Raw genomic sequence first — 20,863 nt, forward strand, 5'->3', positions numbered from 1 at the left:
AATTTGAGAAAAAATAACAAATATCAAAGACAAGCAAAGAAAGCTGAACATCCGGGAAACAGGAGCCCCTAAAGAAAGAAGGCAAAACACATGTGTCACCTTCCTTTCTCTGTGACTAAATATGTGAGGACAGCTGACAGGAGGAAAAGGTGTTCCGGCTCCCGGTTGCTGGGTTTCAGCCTGTAGTTAGCTGGCTGCCCTGCTTCAGCCTAAGGTAAAGCGAGAAATTACAACAGCAACTGCATCCGAGCGGGCTGCTTCCACCCTGGTAGCCAGGTAGCAGAAAGAGAAGAAGAGTGCAGGATCCTAAATACCTTCAACACCCTATCCCAGCTGACCCACTTCCTCAGCCAGACCCCACCCTCCCCTACTCTTTTCAGCCATGAATTCATCTGTGGATTGTTAATCCATTTGAGAGGCTAGCACCCTGATGATCCAGCCACCCCTTGATGTCCCACCTCTGACCATTGCTCAGGATCAAGCATGAGTTTGGGGTCAACACTTCCTATTCAAACCACAAGAGCAAGGAAACCGCAACTTCTAAGTTGAGAGACACTTCCTGAAACAACAGGTTTGGAGCTGCTGGTAGAGCATGCCTCATGCCTCCGACCATCAGCCTAGAGCAGACAGCGACAGACAAATGTTAGTGGTATTAATAAATTCTAGGGGAAAAGCCATTTGAACATCAAGTAGAAAAGCACATGATTTACATTTTCATTATACTTTCAGGAGCAACTTCTTGTGTCAAAAGAAATAGAGTGATATATTTAAGATACTCAAAGAAAGTAAGTCAATGATTTTATTTCCAGAAAAATTGACTTTCAAAATATAATGGGCACTGACTGTTATCAATATACAAGAACTCAGAGAATATTGATCCCATGAGCCTTTCCTGAGAAATCTATTGAATAACAAGTTTCAATCTAAATGACTTGTGAGACATTGACAGAAGATCTGATGGTGAGCTTTTGATACACAGTCCTTGCACAGCTAGGACTAGGGAAGTATTAATACCATACACTCAGGCAATATAAATAAGGGGCTGCTATCTATGGTTACTATGGGGTGTTGTAAATGGGAAGCTAGAATACAAAAGGAGTGTTAAAGCAAAAAAAAATTCAAATATGCAAAAATTAACATTTTGGGTAATTATTATGGTGGCAATAGTAATATTCCATGTCTGCTCTGTGTGCAATATGGGAGATAACGAGTGAATAATTATGGAAAATTCTAATTATTTTTGTTATGTCCTGAATAATTAGAAACTTGAACTTGATGTGCAAGTGTCTGTAGGAAGGCATGAGATAGCAAACCTGAAATACATTGGGAAGCTGACAAAAGCAGACTGCACCCAACTTTCCTCAGCTCCCCACTTAACCATGTCACATTAGTATCTTAAAGTTAACCGTGAGGAAAGTACTTGCCCCATGGATATGAGGAAGTGCTGCAAACCAGCCTGTATGTATGTGTGTATGTGTGTGTTTATTATTTGTTATTTTACTTAAATAGAAAGCTTGATTGATGTCATTTACTTCTATTCCACTATATGTAGCCATCCTTAGTGTCCAGAGTCTGGCTCTGAAATATCACTTTTTCAATAAAAGAAAACAGGAAATTTCAGAGAAATCTTTGATCCAAAGTATGAGCCAAGATATGTATAAACTGAGACTGAAAACAATAGTCATATAGGTGATAAGAATGATACCAAAGATATTGAAATTGGGAATAGAGACAGACAGGTCTCTATGAATTCAAGATCAATTTGCATCATTCTGAATGGCAATCAGGGACACATGAGACCTTGTCTCAAAAAAGAAAAAAGACACTGGAATCATGTCACTAAGACTCACTAACCAAAGGTGGGTCAATTTGAGCATCAACGATAATAGCTATAATCAAAGTTTAACTTATCACTTCACAATGATATTTAACCAAAAATAACAGTCACTGTTAGAAAGACTGAAGAAATTAATTATTGCTGTGGAATAATCCTTCTGTACACTGTGTGAACATATGTCACTATGACTGATTTAATAAACAAGCTGACCAGCCAATGGCCGAACAAGTTTATGTCACTATGATTAGTTTAATAAACAAGCTGACTGGCCAATAGCTGAACAGGATAAAGTTCGGCAGTAGAGCCAAACTGAGAATGATGAATGTAAGCGCTAGTTAATAATAAGCCTGAGCTATTGGCCAAGCATTTGCAATTAATATAAACCTCAGTGTGTTTATTTGGGAACAGGCAGTCAGGACAGGGAAACTTCAATGCTGAGGAACACATGGACTGACTCAGGCTCTGTCTTCCATATCAAATGTACCACCGAATATACCAAATGAATGAATGCCTCTTTAAAATATTCTATCTAATAAAATTATTCTAGAGATAGAATTTCATTATTTTGGAATTCCCAGTAGGAAACAGATAACCTGTTTTTTACCTGTCAGCTAGTGGCTGCTAGGACCACATCAAGAGTGACAATCAGGTATGAACAGAGCTTGAATCTAATCCATCTGGAAATATGAAGGAAGTGCCCAGGGCAGAAGAAAGTTCTTGAGTTTCACTTGAGCGCCAATCAGCAAAATGCAGACTGTGGGAAATGCCCAAAGTCAACTGGATCATCAGCAGGTAGGCTGGAAAAAATGAAGATGTTGGGGAGGAGCCCAAGAATCAGAGGACATACACACTTTTCTTAGTGGGCAAGACAAACTGTTGTGTGCAGGAATGCACTTACAGGCAATAAAACTGTGATGCAAGCTCAAGAATGTGGTTCATATAAAAATCAGGATGTCAGGTCCCTGTGGGAGGAAGGAGACACTTTGATGAGGATGAAACACCAGCAAGGGGCAAGGATTTTGCAGGTGCATGATCAAGTTGTGTTTCCAAGCAGGCATGGTTTCTTGTTTTATGAAGATTTATTAACCAATGTGTTAGATTTATAAAGTTTGCCAATTCCCTCTTCCTCTCTGTAATGAAAATCCTTTTAAAATATAATCAAGTATGCTCACCTGGTAAACACAAGGCCCTGAGTTCGATCCCCATCACTAGGGGAAAAAAAAACAAATATAATAAAGTTCTTGCCATCAAGGAGATCAAGAGTCTGGAGTGGGAAATCATGTTGTAAACAGTTAGTTTTGAGGCAATTTGACAAATGCTTTCAGACAGATGTGTACACGTGGTTGTCAAAGCAGTGTGGACCTGAAGCAGTTCAGCAGGGCAGGTCCAGGAAGGCTCCCAAAAGGAGGAAACACACTGCCTGGACTTCAAGGGACAGGCTTCTCCAGAAGGACATGTGAGGGACAGAGCTCAGAGACTAGACCAGAAGGGTCTCAGCTCACCTGGCACTGGCTTCCTCTAGGCAACCCAGGGCCCTTGGTGTTTATTCTGGAATTTGTTTCTTCCTTTGTGGTCCTGCAGTTGTCTACAGCAGTTTCCTCTAAGAGAATGGGGGGTACAGTTGTTGACCTAAAGAGCATATTATTATGTGATTATGTGAATGAATTAGTGTCACCGGCCTTTCTGTTGTTTTAAAATCAGAACATCACATACACTCCATGATGATATATTGTGTACCCCAATAAAGCTTACCTGAGGATCAGAGGACAGAGCCAGCCACTAAATTAGACATAGAGGTCAGGCAGTGGTGGCACACACCTTTAATCCTATTACTCGGGAGGCAGAGATGCATCTGGATATCTGTGAGTTCAAGGCCATACTGGGCTACTTGAGAGAAACAGAACAAGGCAGTGGTGAAACACACCTTTAATCCCAGAAAGGAATATGGCAGGACACAGAAAGGTACATAAGGCATGAGGAAATAGGAACTCTTCTCTCTTGAGGCTGAGGATTTCTTAGAGGTAAGCTAGTGGCTGGCTCTGTCCTCTGATCCCTGGATAAGCTTTATTAGGGTACGCAATGTATCACCACAATAATCTGGGGGGGAGAAAAGATTCATCCTCTGCTCTTTCTTCAGAGTAGCTGCTGTGAAGGCAGGGTCCCACCTAGCCACAGTCTCTGCAAGCACACTGCACAGCTAGAATTCCTCCTTTGGCCAGGGAGCTGAGGGATGAAGGAATTTGTAGGAATCTTCCTGCTATCTGAACCCCACGTGCCAACTCTACGGAATGGCCCATTACATGTTTAACCAGCAAGGCAAGACAGTGAATGTCGGATGATAAGATCTGACATATCCAAAGGGAAGAGGAAGGACGCACTTTGTTAGGCTACATTTCCCTAGAACCAAACAAAAAGGGTGTGATTTGTATACTGGAATCAAAGAACAATTGGGTGTGTATGAGTCTGGATGTCCTCTGCTAGCCCTGTTCCTGGATGCTCTGTAAATAGCACTGTGGGGCTCAGAAAGGTGAGAGCCAGAGCATGTGGGACCAGGTATTCTGCAGGAACCTAAGGGCTGAGAGTCAATTTGGCATCCAGTCCAGCGTGCACTTACCCTTCTCACCATCTTGGCATTCATCCCTCACTATCTCTGCTGGCAAGCTGGCACTAGAAGCTGAAAGTACTCAGGAAATGCAGTTAAGAGTGGGTTCGAAAAGACTGGAACTCAAAAAGTTGTCTGCTTCCAGGTTTATTGATTTAAAAACTGGGGCTGCTGCTGCCCCCGCCTCTACTATTGAGAAAACAAGATAAATGGGAATGCTTAGAAGTGAGTGCAGTAGAGTGTTTCCAAGGACCTGACCTAGAGACATGTGTTTTCATTCTTTATGCAACTGGGTCCTGGCAAGCGTGCCATGCTTATATGAAACCTACTTACCAAGCCAGTACATTACAGGCTCATGCGAGTGCTCCCAGGAAGGACAAATTTTTCCTCCACAAGCCAAGACCCGTTGCCCTGATCATCCAAGACCAACATCAAGTATTCATTGTCTTAGGCCAAGTATCTGTGTCGTCACTCAGACAAGATAAAGCAACCATCAGAAGCCATTGCATAGATGTGGGTTCAGGGCCAAGTAGGCTTTCCTTCCACCTGTCCTCATCCTAAACTTTGTACACTTATGGACATGAAAAGACATTCTCATTGTCTTCCCCTCTAAGGTCTATATTAAATGGGTGGCAGTATGTACCTCAAAGAGACTCCACTGTGTTCCAGATTTGCCTGATCTTTTGTTAGCTGCATTGCTTGTTTAAAAAAACAAGAGTTCCTAGAAATAAATAAATAAAGCCAGAGATGGTGACTCACACCTGTAACCCCAGCACTTGGGAGGCTGAGGAAGGACACTTACTGTGAATTTGAAACTAACATGGGTCACAGGAAAGCTGGTTAAAATGTAAAGACCCTAACCAAAAAGAAAAAAAGAAGAAAAGAAAAGAAAAGGCATTTCAAGACCCTTTCTAGCACTACTGAATCAGACTTTCCAAAGGTCTTTGAGATCAGAATTTTTAACAAAGCTCTCTAGGTGACTGGAATTCGGAGGCTAGCTTAGGGAAATACAAGGGTCCTGCAACTGGAAAAGGAGCTTTCCATCCTCTCACATCATTGTTACCCTGCCTCTGTGGCTCTGTCCTGCTCCAGTTTGCCACATAAAACAACAAAAACATATGATAAGAAACAAGCTTACAAGGGTCTCAAAACCAGGTTCAAGGATGGAGATACGGATATCTTATTCTGCTGTGGCTTCTATGCCATAGACTAGTTGGTTTCCAAAAACATAAATTGATGTTCTCACTGGTCTGGAAACTGAAATTTTAAGAGTAGATGCCGGCATGGTCAAGTTTTGGTGAAGCCCCTTCTCCTGGTAGAGAGAGAGAATGCAAGTTTCTCCTGAGGACACTAATCACAGCATGGGAAATCCACACTGATGACCTCATGACAGACACTGATGACCTCATGATATCCCTCAAAGGCTCTATCTCTACTTAACATCACATTGAAGCAAGGACTTTATCCAACACAGGACTCAGAAAGAAAACAAATCTTGGGTCCATGCAAGGGGTAGTGGAGCCTTAGAGGGGAAGATGAGCAGGGTCTTCGATGCTCGCCAATCTATGAAAAGTCACTTTGACAAGGCGCAAACACCAACAAAATGTATATCCATTGGTTGAAGGAACTTAAAATGAATGATGCAATGATGTAATGATAGAGTAATGATCCACAGTAACCCAAACCAGAACAGACATCAGAGGCATTCCTGTGCCCAGGTACTTTAGTTGTTAGTGTGCATGGCTACTAAATTTTGCTCTAGTGTCTCTGGCCAAAGGAGAAAATACATTTGCTAATGGCGTCTCCTAATTCACATTGTTCAACTTCAGGTTGAGTTCCAGCTTCCACTCTTCCCTGAACCAAACCACTAGTCCCTTTAAAAATGAGAAAAGCCACTGTTTTCCCCCAAGAGCTTCACATTTTTGTCTCAGTGTAATTTCAGCTTACGAGGGAAGCAAAACTAGCCGTAGCCAAATGCCCCTTGAGGAATCTCCCTCCCCAAACACATACTAGAGCCCTAATGAGAAAAATAACACATTTTGCAAAATCTGCTGTTGAGGATTTTTTTTTTTGTAGATCAAAAGATTTTTCTTACTTTTTAATAATTCAGGTAACCTTGGAGATCCAGCTGCTTTTCCAATATTGCTTAGCAATGAAGAACCAGAAAGTCGCTGCTTCCCAATTCCATTCCATCATCTTACTAGGCCAGTCCAGTTAGTCTGTGTTGGATTTTAAAAGCGGCAAGAAGGAGTCACGCCATACAACAGGGCCCACGTGGGAGGTTTATTGAGGGGAGAGAAGAGCCAGAGACTGGTCCCTGGGGACAGGAGCAAAAGAAGAGAGAGAGACGGAGGTGGGCAAGGCCCGCCTTTTATAAGGGAAAGCAGCGAATGTGCACAGGGGGTGCTCTTAGTGGCTGCAGCGGAGGATGCATCCTGTCAGGACCCTAAGGGTGGGACAGTCCAGATGCCTAAATGCTAACAGTCTGCCTCTATGACAGGACAGAACTGTGAGGGAAGAGTCCATAGTCTCAAGACAGGTCTGCTGGGTTCCATTGAGCCTGTATTTACCCTCGCTTAGCTGGTGTCTTTATTGATTTAGCAATCATTTATTGAGTGACTAAGATGTACCAAATACTGTACACAGACAAAAGGAATAGCCTTGCACTCAAGGGTCCAGCAGGCTGGAAACAAAGCACTCCATCTTCACACATAATTGTTACTCTGCTTCTGCGGGTGCTTGTCTCTATCTTGCACTAGTGTGGCACATGAAACAAAAGCATATGGTGAGAAAGGAGGGGGTGGGTGAGTGAGTGAGTGAGTGAGTGAGTGAGTGAGGTGGGTAAGTGAGTGAGTGAGTGGGGTGGGTGGGTGAGTAAGTGAGTGAGTGAGTGAGTGAGTGAGTGAGGTGGGTAAGTGAGTGAGTGAGTGGAGTGGGTGGGTGAGTGAGTGAGTGGGGTGGGTGGGTGAGTGAGTGGGTGGGTGAGTGAGTGAGTGGGGTGGGTGGGTGAGTGAGTGGGTGGGTGAGTGAGTCATCTTATTTTATTCCATCATCACTCTTCCTGGGATCCCCATTGTCTGATAACACAAACTCAAGTGGTCCATTTGACCTTTCTTGGCCTTCTGTCCGCAGGAAAACCTCATGCACTGGCTGTAATCTGCCCTTCTCATTCTTCTCTGGAACTCATTCAGAACCTACTTCTATCCCCCACACCACACCACCTCTGAATATCATCCTGTACCAGAGACTCAGCAGATGGTCCACTGAGCGCATCATACATGGCCATCACTGAGCAAACCGAGGTGTTAGGGAGTACAGCCCCAGCTCCACATCACATGACAATGCATGGAGCTTCATACCTCCCATCATGTACAGAGCTCATGCTTTCTGGGGTTCACATGACTACAGAACAATCAAAGGGCATCGCGTGCTTCCCAGGAGTCACACATCACCACCCCTCCCTCACTCATCACTTCCTGCTAGCCCCAACTCAATCAACACAGCTGTTCGGGGGCACAAGGTCTGCTTTCAGAGCCCATAATCCCAATGCTACATCAAATGCCTTAGTGGCAGCTGTGTTGACCCTCACTGTTGAGCCCCACTATCACTTAGACAAGGGCCAGAACATTAAAAACAAATTTTAAAAATCAAATAAATAGATCCAGGCCTGGTGGCAAAGGCCTGTAATCCCAGGTACTTGAGAGAATGAGGCAGGAAAGCTACAAGTTCAAAGCAAGCATAGGCAACTTATTGAGAACGCCTCTCCCCTACCCCCATCTCAAAATAAAGGTAAAAAGAGGGCTAGGGATGTAGCTTGGGCTTAATCCTCAATGCCATAAAAAAAAAAATAGCATCTGAATAGCAAGTCAAAGCTTCAAGCCCTTGTGTTTATGTTATTTTACTGAATATAACAAACCCGAGGTTCAGATAGAATAAGAACTGAACCATCAGTTGTGCGATGCAGCGAGTGTTCATGTCCATGGCTTCTTTGTATAATCTGCAGAGACGATCGAGAAGGAGCCATATGGCTCTGTTTGGTTTGAGTTCTAACATTCATAAGAATATATATATACACTAGAAATTTAGCCTTTAAGGTTATACGCTAATGGTACATAATTTAAAGAAGTACCTCATCAGGATTAAAAGAATGTTCTTAAAACAACTCTAAATTTGTATTTTACTTAAATAACTCTGTTTTGTCATTTTTAACTTCTCAGCACACTGAGAAGCATGGTGGAGGGTCCCAGGGCCTCTCTCACACTCTTACAGCCTTGACCACAGTGGCACCCCTAGGACATTGTTGATGCATCACCACTTAGACCTCAAGAAACCAACTTAACTCATTTTCCTTGTTCTTCAGTTGGTCATTCAAAAGCCTTTCCACAGATTTTCATGGGCCTGTACTAACTGTAAACTCTGACAGGACACAATACCCTCCTGCCCCGACCCAGAAGGTGTGCTCAGCTCACCAGCACAAAGAGACTCTAAAGTCTGCTTTTAGAGAACCCTGCAGATCATCTGCCATGCCTGATTCTGCCTTGATAAATTCCCAAGGAGATTGTGGCAGTTTGAATAGGACTGGCCCCCACAGAGAGTGGCATTATAGGAGGTGGCCTTGTTGGAGTAGACGTGCTCTTATTGGAGGAAGTATGTTGCTGGGAGCTAGCTTTGAGGTTTCAGCAGCTCAAGCAAGACCCAGTGTCTCAGTTTTCTTCTGCTGCCCTTGGATCAAGATGTAGAACTCTCAGCTCCTTCTCCAGCACCTTGTCTGCCTGCATGCCACCATGCTTCCTGCCATGACAATAATAGACTAAACCTCTGAACTGTAAGCCAGCCCCAATTAAATGTTTTCCTTTATAAAAGTGTCCATGGTCATGGTGTCTTTTCACAGCAATAAAACCCTAACTAAGACAGAGATGATGGTGGTGAATTCAAAATAATTGTAAGAGGTGGGGGGCATGGAGGGAGGGCTCAGCCACCAACGGCCAGGCTATCAACCAAAATTGCAAAGGGAGACTTTAGGTTATATAAAATCATAATATCTCCAGGCCTTGATCCCTTCATCCAGAAAATGAAGGAAATAACACTTTAATGAAAATTAATAGGATCTCATCAAGGGCTTTCAGATTTGTATATGTACTTACAAGATGTGACAGCAAAGCCGGTCTCTGAAGGGTAATTTCCCTGGTCCTCAACCAGCCTCACCAGCCACTCATCTTAAAGGAGCCAACCTTCCCATTTGCATGTGGTACTGCAGACTGGCTTGCAAATCGGATCATTTTCCTCCAAGCAAACCTAGGCCATGTTCATTGCTGTTTGACCGTCAAGTGACCTGCACTCAGAGGGGACCAGAGGTCCTCCCTCTGCTCCCACTTGCTGGGGCATCACAGGAGTGAAAGAGGTGTTCTTTAGTTATGGGAGGTTCCTATATTCATCGCCCGATCTTCTCACACCCCGAGTGCCTGTGGGTGGCTGCAGATCTTCACAAGCCAGCCAGTGTCAACTGCTTCTCTTTTTCCTCTTTCCCTTTTTATCATCGCTTTGCAGAGAGTTGATGAAGTGAAATATTCTCCAGCAGAGGGAAGAATATAAACTTAAAAGTCATTTCTAATAGAATGGTGGAATAATTCTACTACTTTCTTTCAGCTAATAATAATAATGGTGATGATGATGATGATATCACATGAGGTTGCCTCTGGGGATTTCATTATTGATAGATTGGAGGGAAGCACTATGGCTTCAGATGAACAGGTTTCCCTTTTAACTGGTTAGAACACTTTGGGATGAAGAGATGGGAAAGACAGGTGCTAAACAATAGAGCAAACCTAGCAGCAGCTCATTTGCATAATTTTGTATAGCAGTGCACTGATGTATGAAGTATAAAGTGACTGTACTGAATACTGAAAATGAAGAATCTTGGAAAACATTCCATGTTGACTACCCAGTTCTGAAATAGCTGGACATTTCATGAAATACCTCTTGCTTCTTTGTGGAAATGACTGGTGTTTCTCTCTCTCTCTCTCTCTCTCTCTCTCTCTCTCTCTCTCTCTCTCTCTCTCTCTCCCCTGTGTGTGTGTGTGTGTGTGTGTGTGTGTGTGTGTGTGTGTGTGTGTGTGTGTGTGTGTTTTATACTATTGTTCTAGGTTATTCTTCAAAATGCATTCTCAAAACAGATCAGCCATGGTGTGGGGGCTGGAGGGATCAGGAGGGATATTTGCATCTCTCTCTAACATGTGGAGCCCCTTCGCCATTTCTGCATGATGAAAGGCTGTCTGGAGTGCTGCAACAGTGTGTGTAGAGCAAAGATTACAAACAACATTTTTTTCAGGCCAAATCGCTTCCTAAATGAGGGAGCAGAAGATTTAAAGGTGAACATAACTGTCTGTTTGGGCAGCATGTACAGGTTTCTGCTGTGTGAGAAATGAAAGCCTAGCTTCCTTTTGACAAGTATTCCTTAACAGCCCCCACCCCAGATATCTGAAGCCCATCTTAACGCACTCAGGTCCTCCACTGACCACCACATTGCCTGCATGGTGTGGACCAGTCTCCAGGCTGCTCACCAGTCCTCAGGCCTACGGGGTGAGTGAACAGTCGGGGGGAGAGGGGGAAGTCTGGTGAGTATTGATGAGCTAGAGACATCAGGGCCCTTACTCCCTAGCTTGAGGAGGAGGCGGTTTTGACATTTACTGTGCCAAAAAGTATTTCTCTTCTCTGCTCAGTTGTTGCTGATGTTGGCTTATTCTTCTTTTTTAAAAAGGCATTTTTTTTTATTTTTGCCAATATCTTTAATCATAAAATGAACTTAGAAAATGTAAAAGTGATGTGTCCTCACAAACTGCTGTGTTTTGAAGTTTTGAATATTAGGTCTGTGCTTTATAGCTCAGGGGAGTAGAATAAAAAACTACTGAGAAGCAATTAGAGTCATTACCAGCAAATCAGAGTGTCAGGGAGCTGGAGAAGAGCAGATTCTAGGAGCTGAAAGTGGCCTAAGGAGCTGTCTGCCAGCATTCCCTTACAGACAGAGACTCTTCCTCTCAGGTAACAGCACCTGGGGGCTTCCCAGAGGAACATGACAGAAATAATCCTCACACAACAGACCTGTTTTAAATAGCTCTCAGATGCCCCCGGAGTTCTAAAGGTGGGAACCCTGTCCTAAGGTGATCCAGCCAGCCCTCTCTGTGCAGTGATTTGATGTCAACCTCCCTAACCAATGGGAGAAGAGCTGAGATGCCACGCCCTTCGGGGGAACCTCTGGATGAGGTGACCATCCCTGGTCAATCTATGCATTTCTGCCGTTATCCCATTCTCTAGGGTCAATGCTAGTCACTTCTAGTCTTGTGACCCTTGTCTCAAGAAATGTCCTGGTTTAAAGTGAAATATAACATCTTCAGCTCCAAGGGTTTTCTGGAAGGCGGGCACCTCTCAAAACCAGGATAAGGCTTCTTTAAAGACACAGGATTTGGCTATATTGAGTCTGATTGACCTTCCTGGGTGCCAGTGAAGAAAATCCACCAAATCCCATTCTTCTCCCCTCAGCTCAAGGAGATGGGTCATGGGTCTCCACTGGCCTTGAACTTGGAGACTATTTGAGGCTGTGTAGAAAGCCAAGTTTTCATGCTGACACAGAGAATGCTATGCCGTGAACAAGTACGATGGGCCATAGTAAAACTGGTCATTAATTCAAAGAACAGGGAGTCTCCAGTCCTGGAGAGATGACTCCATCAGTAAAGAATGTGCTTTACAAACAGGAAGACCTGTGTTGGGATCCCCAGCACCAGGCATGCACCTGTAATCTCCGCACTATAGAGATAGATACGAGCAGATCCCCAGAGCTAGCTAGCTGGTTAATCTAACCAAACTGGTGAGTCCAGGGTTTAGTGAGAGAACCCTGCTCAAAAAAATGAAGAGACAGTGGAAAACCATTAAGAACGCCTGATGTCAACCTCTGGCCTCCACCTGCATGTATGTATGTATCACACACACACACACACACACACACACACACACACACACACACACAATTCTATTTTTCTTACACAATGGGGATGCGTCTGTTTTCTGTCTTCATCATGAAATGACCTCTCTCTCTCTCTCTCTCTCTCTCTCTCTCTCTCTCTCTCTCTCTCTCTCTCTCTCTCAACAAACCAGGAACAGCTGAAAGAGGACGATGCGGAATGTATTGTAAACCAAGATGAGCTCGCCATGAGTTACCAGGAGCCAGGCTCCTCACCCAGCAGTCCTACCACAAAGCTAGCTCTAGACCAGAAGCCTTCACTCCAGACTCCTGGCAAGGAAAACATCTACGAGGGAGACCTCGGCCTGGGAAGCTACGAACTCAAGCTCGAGCAGACGCGGGGTCAACCCCAGATGGACTAATTGGCATGATGAGTGCAGATGTAATCACAAGTAATGTAAGACCACGGAGGAATGCCAAGAGCCTAAGAGGCGGTGCAGAGAGAGACACAACGAGAATTAAGAACATAAATTGGACAGAATCAAAACCTTGTCACATGTATCCCCCCGTGCCTTCAGAAATGAGAATTTATTACCTTCCCTCTGTATTATGCAACCTCATTTAATTATCTGACAGCCATTTTTACTGCTGGATTGGGGGGACCAGGCGAGTCAGGTCTGGCTGCCTTTGGGATGAACCAGATCTGCTCGGTCTGCAGGGGGCTCCTCCCTCCTGTTCCTCAGGCAGCTCTCTGGGCCCTTCACATGGATTTGGGGTTCTATTCCCTTAATTATGGAGCATTAATAACATGAAAAAGGAGCCCCTGAGCATAAGCGATAATTCATATCTCTTAGGACTTGACTCCACTTGTTCGAACTAACTCTAGGGCTATGTGCAGAGTCCAGTGAGTGTTCAGTGCCCACTACTGATGGCCTCAGAGAATGTGCATGAGTTGGAGGCCCTGTGGTCCTTGCTGGCACTCTCTCCATACTGTTCTTCCCACTACTCCAAGGGGCTGCTTGCCTGCAGGTGTGTCTATGTTAAACCCAGGGCCTCTTGTCAGCCTAAGGGAACTCTTTCCAGGGAAAGCTGGTTTCTTTCCCACATTCTGTGTTTTGCTCCAATGATGAAGCCTCTCCTCCTTGTATGCACTGGAGCAACTTCTCGGCTCCTGAATCAGGTTCCCTCTGCATGCTGGGAAGTCATATTTTGCAGCATGACCCTTCCACATGGGGGAGACTGTGCAGGGGCCCTGACCTTTTCCAATTTCAATGCTGGTGACTGGTGATTGGTGGCAAAAAGACAAAAATAATAGGGCTGGTGGCATTTAGGCCACACTGAGGCACCAAGGACAAGCACCGATCTGGACCTACCCTTTCCCAGCGTGGCTCAAGGCTGCATTGGAGAGACCAACACAATAGCTTTTAATTCAGCTGCATGACCTGTGCCTTTGAAGCCATAAGATACCTCAAACCTAGCTTCTCTTGAAATGCAGACATTGCTATTAGGCTCCAAGGAGCAGGCTTCAGACTTAGGAGCCCAAGACATGATGGACTTGCCTTTGTGGGAGATAGAGAATGATATCTTTCTCAAGCCCAAAGCTTAAAACTAATGCATGCTTTGCTGACCACTTCTTAAGGCTTAGACCTGTGGTATCAGGTATACTGCTCTGCATGTCAGTTTTCTTGCTTCCAAATAGTAGAAAATGGGGGAAACTTTTATATTCAACTAAGTAAAATCTTGTCATTTCGGGTAAATATGGCAAGTAGAGAAATTTTCTAATTTGACATCATCCTAATAAAATTTTGTTATGGAGTATGATTGTGTTGACTGTAGGTTCATTTCAAGGCGTCTCCTCTGACCAGGCTAATTGAGAGTGTTCCACTCTTGTCTTTAGAAATCTGGGTACAGCAGGTACTAAATGCTAACATAAGGGAGATGTGTGAGCCCTCAGACCCATGAACAAAGGGACTAGAGCAACAAGCCATTGAAGGAATAAAAAAAAAAAACCTGAGAGGATGCCCCAAATGAGGGGAAACTGAGTCAAGCAAAGCAGCACAGCCTCCTTTCATCCCACCAGAGGTGACCAGAATTTATAAAGAGCTATAAAAATAGAGAAGACACTAAAGGAGGGAGGAAAGAGGGCCAGAAGGCGAGGAGTCATCTCACTTCTGCCCACGTCAAGTAGAAGGGGGGCTGCAAATTTGGTGTCTGCTCTGTGTTGGGAGGGGGGGCAGGAGTCCCCAATAGTGATTTTACCAGAGCAAGTGGAAGGAAGAAGAATTTGACCTACCAGATGAAATGGAGTAAGGTGTGAGGAGGTGGGGGCAGACGGAAGGCACCACCAAGTCATGAAGAATGAGTTAGAACAAAACTAGTCTCTGCCTCCCAGAAGGCTGCTTGCTTAGAGATAAGCTCTCTTCCCAGCCTGCCATCATGAATTACTGCTGACAAGAACATGGGGATAACCCTCACCGGGCTGAATCCTGGAGGAGGATCCCAATCATGGCTCATCCTAGACCTGAGACAGTGTTCTCATCTTGCTGTGTGACTACCAGCCTTCCTCCCTCTGGATGAGTCCAAGAGCCTAACAGAGGCTGGTGCTCAGTTAGCAATTCAAATAGACAAGCCCTGTTGTGCTACTGCTGCGAAGGATAATGAATTATGATCTTAAGCAATGCCCTGTGCTTTGATTAGCAGCCTCATGACTGTGAAATTCAAACCTATTATTTACTGCCAGTTTCTAATGAATAATAAAGGCAAGAGTTCTTTAGTCAAGCTACTAATATTTTCATTCATTATTAGAGCTTTAAACAGGATTCTCATTAATTAGATGACTGGTGCTTCCTCAAATGCTTTAACATGGGTACATCACACACATGCACATTCACACACATAGAGGTTGACTCACTCTCAGGGCCCTGTCCAGAGCCTCTCTGGTGCTTTCCATAATACTTGGGTATGTCTGAGCAGGTCTGAAACCCAGCATCAAACGCTATTATAGTCCTTATTCATCGTGAAATTTCTCAAAACTTCTTAGAGATCAATCTAACAATATACATCAAAGCTGAAAGTTTAAGCACTCCCTGCACCTCCAACATCATGTTCAGAGCTAATTGTTTACAGTGAAAAGCAGAATAAAGGAAAATGTTCAATGTAGCCACATTTTGGAAGTGGTACAAAGATACCCAGGGGACCCCAAGTCCAACTTGCAATCCTAAAATGAGAGTAGCATTTAAATGGAAGGCAAGAAATACGCAGAACCAGGCTGTCTGGCCAAGGTGTGGTCCTGCCCACCATAGTCTCTGCTCCTATCTCTCCTGCAAGCCTGTCTCCAAGACACATTAGATTCCTTCTCTGGTAGACAATTTCCTCCTCCAGTTGTCACCAGGGCTTCTGGATTTTCTTCTCAATTAGAATTTCTAATTTGTTGGTGTACATTGTTTGAATAGTATAATAGCCCAAGAGAGGGACATAAGTGTCTCTTTAGAATGTATTTATTTCTGCCACGCAGGCTGCTTACATTTCCCCACTCCTTGTGTTTGTTGTTTGTTTTTCTTTGTTTTGTTTTGTTTTGTTTTTGAGACAGGCTCTTTTTTTTTTTTTTTTTTTTTTTTTTTTTTTTTTTTTTTTTTTTTTGGTTTTTCGAGACAGGGTTTCTCTGTGTAGCTTTGCGCCTTTCCTGGAGCTCACTTGGTAGCCCAGGCTGGCCTCGAACTCACAGAGATCCGCCTGGCTCTGCCTCCCAAGTGCTGGGATTAAAGGCGTGCGCCACCACCGCCCGGCTGAGACAGGCTCTTTTTACAGACCTGGTTGTCCTAGAACTCCTGTAGACCAAGCTGGCCTTGAACTTACAGAGATTCCCCCACTGCTTGTTTTAACAACTCAGTGAAGTATACCCGCATCTAAAACAAATAGAATCAGATTACAAGTGGGAGCCAAGATTAGAGCACATTCAGTTAGTATCTGGTACAGAAAAACCATTTCTGCATAGCCTCTTGCCTTTAGTTACTTTTGGAAAGTCTGGCATAAGGAACTCTATCTTGTTGGTTTGAGATGAAATCTCACTATGAAGCCCAGGCTGGTCTCAAACTTTTGGTATCTTCAACTTCCCAAGTGCTGAGGTTATCAGTAAGCACTACATGTCCAACATGACTTCATTTCGGTTCTGACAACTCCTCCTGCCTTGTCTATGAACAACATTCTCCAAAGATACTGCTGACTTACCATCAGAGGGTTTGTTCTCTCTTGTGTCTCATTGCCAAGCTAAGATTTACAGTTGGTTGGTCTGATTTGAACCTGCACTGGGAGGGTAAGAGACAGGTGTCAAGGAATTAGTGCCAGAAACCTTTTATGGCCAATGTTAAGCAGCTAAGAAGTCAAGAAGGAATGGAGCATGGGTCAAGCATTTCCAGAGTCCATTCTGTTTATTCGGTGGGTAGTATCCTCGCATCGGGTTCCTTGGTCAGAGGCTGTACTTCTGCAGAGTGTTCACAAACAACACTTTCATAAAGCTTAACACACAACTGTCATGAGCAAATATTGTTGAAGAAATGCTAACAGAAAACAGTTACAAAGCTTCACAGAAGACATAATCAGCCAGAGTAGGACTGATTTCAAATGACCAATGCCTATTCATTCTTAGAAGGCTTGGATACTATAAGAGGCACATGTACAATAAAAGACCCCAAAATAAGCAGCACTAGCCTGGAGATGGTATAGATATAGCTTCTACTTTTAAAACAAAATTTAGACTCTTTGGTTCAGTAGGATAAGACTACAGGATTGACAATCAAAATTTTAGATCTCTCACATAGTAAGGAACTGCTCCAACTACTACAAAAAAGATGATATACAAGTAGACCTCATATGTATAGTCACACAACAAAGAAAGAGATATAGATCAGAATTTCAAATAACAAAATTGTTCAAATGTCAGGTTTTCCATTTGACTATACTGAAAACAGCAATTTGTATTCTGAATGTATGAGAAATTACATATATTGAAAGTGCTTATTAAAACAACTTGATTGTCATCCTGACTAATAAATTATGGTACATCCATTTCATAAAGCAGAATCTTATATGCTGATATAGACTGAGTTTTGAGACACTGTGTTAGAGCAACAAAGTTCAGGCCAGAATGCATGCTGGGCTTGATAGAAGTGGTTGACGGTTGGAAACTGGAAGGAGTCTGTTTTCACTTTTGTCCCTTTTGAGTTATGCATACTGCAGACGTATTATTTATTCAAAATAAAATAATAATTAGACACTTATGAAATCATCCAAGAGAAAGGCTGAGCAGTGAAAAGCTGGACACGCTGTTATTTTCAACACCATCTTTCGGGGACCTTAAGGGTATGAAGTGCAGCGTCCAGAGCACTGAGCACTGACTCATTCAGCACTCACAGGTGCCGCTCTGCAAAAGCTCTTTGACTCACTGACGACTGAAACTGTCCCCTCCTCTCAAATAATTAGCACTTTTTTGAAAAGTGGTTTCCTATCAGATAGCAAAATACAGGAAAAAGAGACTGTAGCTAGAACAATGCTCTGCTGACCCAGAAACAGGCAAGATCACGAAGATCAGTACAAAGCCCAGAAACAGACCTGTGAATATTTTAGAAGTCTAGTTTGGGAAATGCAGCATTTCAATTTGGGCTGGGGATAAGTGGACTAATTACTTTTCAATTTAGAGTATGAAAGAAAGTTAGACACTGTCCTCTAATGCATGTAAAACTAAATCCCAAGTGACTGAAAAAAAAAACTAAACATAAAAAGCAAAACAACAGGAAACTTAAAAGTAAATAATACTTCAAAACATGCAAGTGACCTTGCCATGTAGTCTTCCTGAGACAGAAACTAAAAACTAACACAAATATGACTTAAAAGTTTGAAACTTCCTGAGTTAGATACAACCAAGTTTGAAAACAAGAAACAAACTTGGAGGTGTGTGTGTGTGTGTGTGTGTGTGTGTGTGTGTGTCTGTGTGTGTGTGTGTCTGTGTGTGTATGTATGTATGTATGTATGTGTGTATAGGTTAAAGATTATTCTCCAGAATATACATTTTTTTAAAGTTTTTTTTAGACAGGGTTTCTCTGTGTAGCCCTGGCTGTCCTGGAACTCATTTTGTAGACCAACCAGGCTGGCCTTGAACTCAGAGATCTTCCTGCCTCTGTCTCCTGAGCTCTGGGATTAAAGGTGTGCGCTACCACCACCACCAGGCACAAATAATTCTTACCAAAACATGAGGAAAATGTTTAAAGACTACCAAATTTCAAAGAAAAAAGTGGTGCTGAGGCTTATAGGATTAGCTGTTGTTCACCTTCTAGTCAGAATTTCTTCTTTAGGGTAACTATATAGAAAACCAATAATTGACATATACACATAAGGAAATACACAGAACAATCTTTAGTGTGACACTATTTGTTGCCACAAAATGTTAGGGGAAGTCCCAAATGTCCATTAATAGCAGAAGGGTCACCTAAACTGTTCGGTTCTGTAGAACACTGCAGCAATCCCATGCTATGATTAGCCCATCTGCATGCACTCAAACGGAAATATTTCTAGACTATGATCAGTAGGGTTTAAATATGAAATATCCCCATAGGATCATGTATTATAACCTGCTGGTGGTGCTCTTTTGAGAGGGAGAAAAATGTTATAAGGGACCTAAAGCTAGAGGAAACAGCCACTGAAAATATGTCCTTGTTCATTCTCTCTCTCTCTCTCTCTCTCTCTCTCTCTCTCTCTCTCTCTCTCTCTCTCTCTCTCTCTCTGTGTGTGTGGGGGGGGGTCTCACTCCCTTCCCTCCCTCCCTTCCTCATAGCTAGGAAGTGAACAAATTTGCTCCCCCATACCGTTGGCTCTTGATGTTTGGTCTCCTCAAAGCGCAGCAACAAGGCTTGCCCTCACTCTGAAATCGCAAAAGTCATGAGCCAAAATAAATCCATCTTCCCCTTGGACTGTTTCTTCTCAGATGTTGATCACAGCAACAAAGAAACCGGAATACCACAGTCTTGTTTGTGAAAAGCAATCTGGAGTGATAGAAGACGAAAGGGGGTTAGGATTAAGAGCTACGTGGAATGAGGTTTGGGGGCTTGTGTGAACTGTTTAATTTTTATAATGATACTATAATCATGATTTCTCTGTTAAAATAATTTGAGAAGTTTAGGAAAATCTGAGTAAAGTGATATAGACTTGAATTCTGTAAAAAGTAAGGGAAAGCCATAAAAAGCATGTGGAGTTTGTCCTGAGAGTGGCCTTGGCTTTAAGATGGGGGAGCGGAGGAGAGGGGAGATTAAGAGAGACTTCAAAGCTTTCATTTGAGGGAGGTCTTGAAAGATGAGAGACTTTCCAGATCTCTTGAGCCCCGTCCCATGAGGAGAAGGAAGAGCTGAGTTATTAGAATACTTCGAAGGCATTCCCAGCCCAAGGGGAGAGTGGAGACAGGGGGACAGAGGAAGGGGGTGTTTCCACATGGTGACCGCAGGGGTTGCTATGTGTTTGAAGGTGAGAAATGGATGAACAGGAGACAATTCTGGGGGTGTGGAACAAACTACGGTGCACCACAACCCTGTGTGAACAGGGAGTCGGTGAAATACTTAAGGCAGGGAAGATAATCACATGGGCCGGGTGGAGATGGAGTGCGGAGAAAGATAGAGACAGTGAACTGCCTAGTGTTCCTCCCTGTGGGTGTTACTTTACTAGCTGAGAAGGAAGATACATTAGGCACTTTTCTGTTGCTGTAATAAAATGCCATGACCAAGAGCAGCTTGTAGAAGGAAGAGTTTATTTTGGCTTATGGTTCTAGAGGGAGAGTCCATATTGGTGGGTGAGACATGGTGGGAGGTGGCTGGAGGAAGATCATACCTTCCATCACAAACACAAAGCAGAGACTGAATCGGAAGTGCAGTGAGGCTGTCAACTCTCAAAGCCACCCTCAGTGACGTACTTCCTCCTTTGTGGTCCATAATCTCCTCAAACAGTGTCACCAGTTGAGGGCCAAGCGTTCAGACACCTGAGCTTATGAGTGACAGTTCTCATTCAAGCCGTCACAGATGATGACGCAGCCAATACAATGTCAGGAGGATGGAGAGGAAGGCAGGGTTTTAGATAAGGTTCAGAGGTGAAACACACGCAGCTGAAACTGAAGGAATGTGGAAGGAAGGGGCATACAGGACACCAAAATGACACCCAGTCTAAGGCTTATATAATGACTGGTGAGTCTGTCCTTTGGGAGGGAACTGAGAGGAAGAAAGGGTTCACAGAAAAGCCAGTCAACCTGGTTCTGAACAAGAAGAAACTGGGCCTTCCATCCAGCACCTCTAGAGATATGGAGGTGCTGTTTAAGTGGATTCAAAGTTTGAGGGGGCAAGGGTATAGCTTAGTGGCACTCATCCAGCACTTGTAAGGCTGTGGGTTTGATCCTCAGCTTTGCAGTAGAAATGATAATGATAATAATAATGAAAAT

General features: G+C 43.5%; 1 protein-coding gene across 1 annotated transcript in view; it reads left to right on the forward strand.

The window, feature by feature from the left end:
• The window catches only part of Slc9a9 (solute carrier family 9 member A9), a 551,705-nt gene extending 537,493 nt beyond the window's left edge, over nt 1-14,212 (forward strand). The window contains exons 15-16 of the mRNA XM_028865996.2: nt 10,913-11,018; nt 12,588-14,212. Of these exons, the coding sequence (XP_028721829.1) occupies nt 10,913-11,018; nt 12,588-12,815 (334 nt within the window). The 3' untranslated portion in view covers nt 12,816-14,212. The remainder of the gene's footprint in view (nt 1-10,912; nt 11,019-12,587) is intronic.
• The last annotated feature ends 6,651 nt before the right edge of the window (nt 14,213-20,863 follow it).

This window comes from Peromyscus leucopus, chromosome 7, assembly GCF_004664715.2.
Source record: "Peromyscus leucopus breed LL Stock chromosome 7, UCI_PerLeu_2.1, whole genome shotgun sequence".
Classification (NCBI taxonomy): Eukaryota; Metazoa; Chordata; class Mammalia; order Rodentia; family Cricetidae; genus Peromyscus; species Peromyscus leucopus.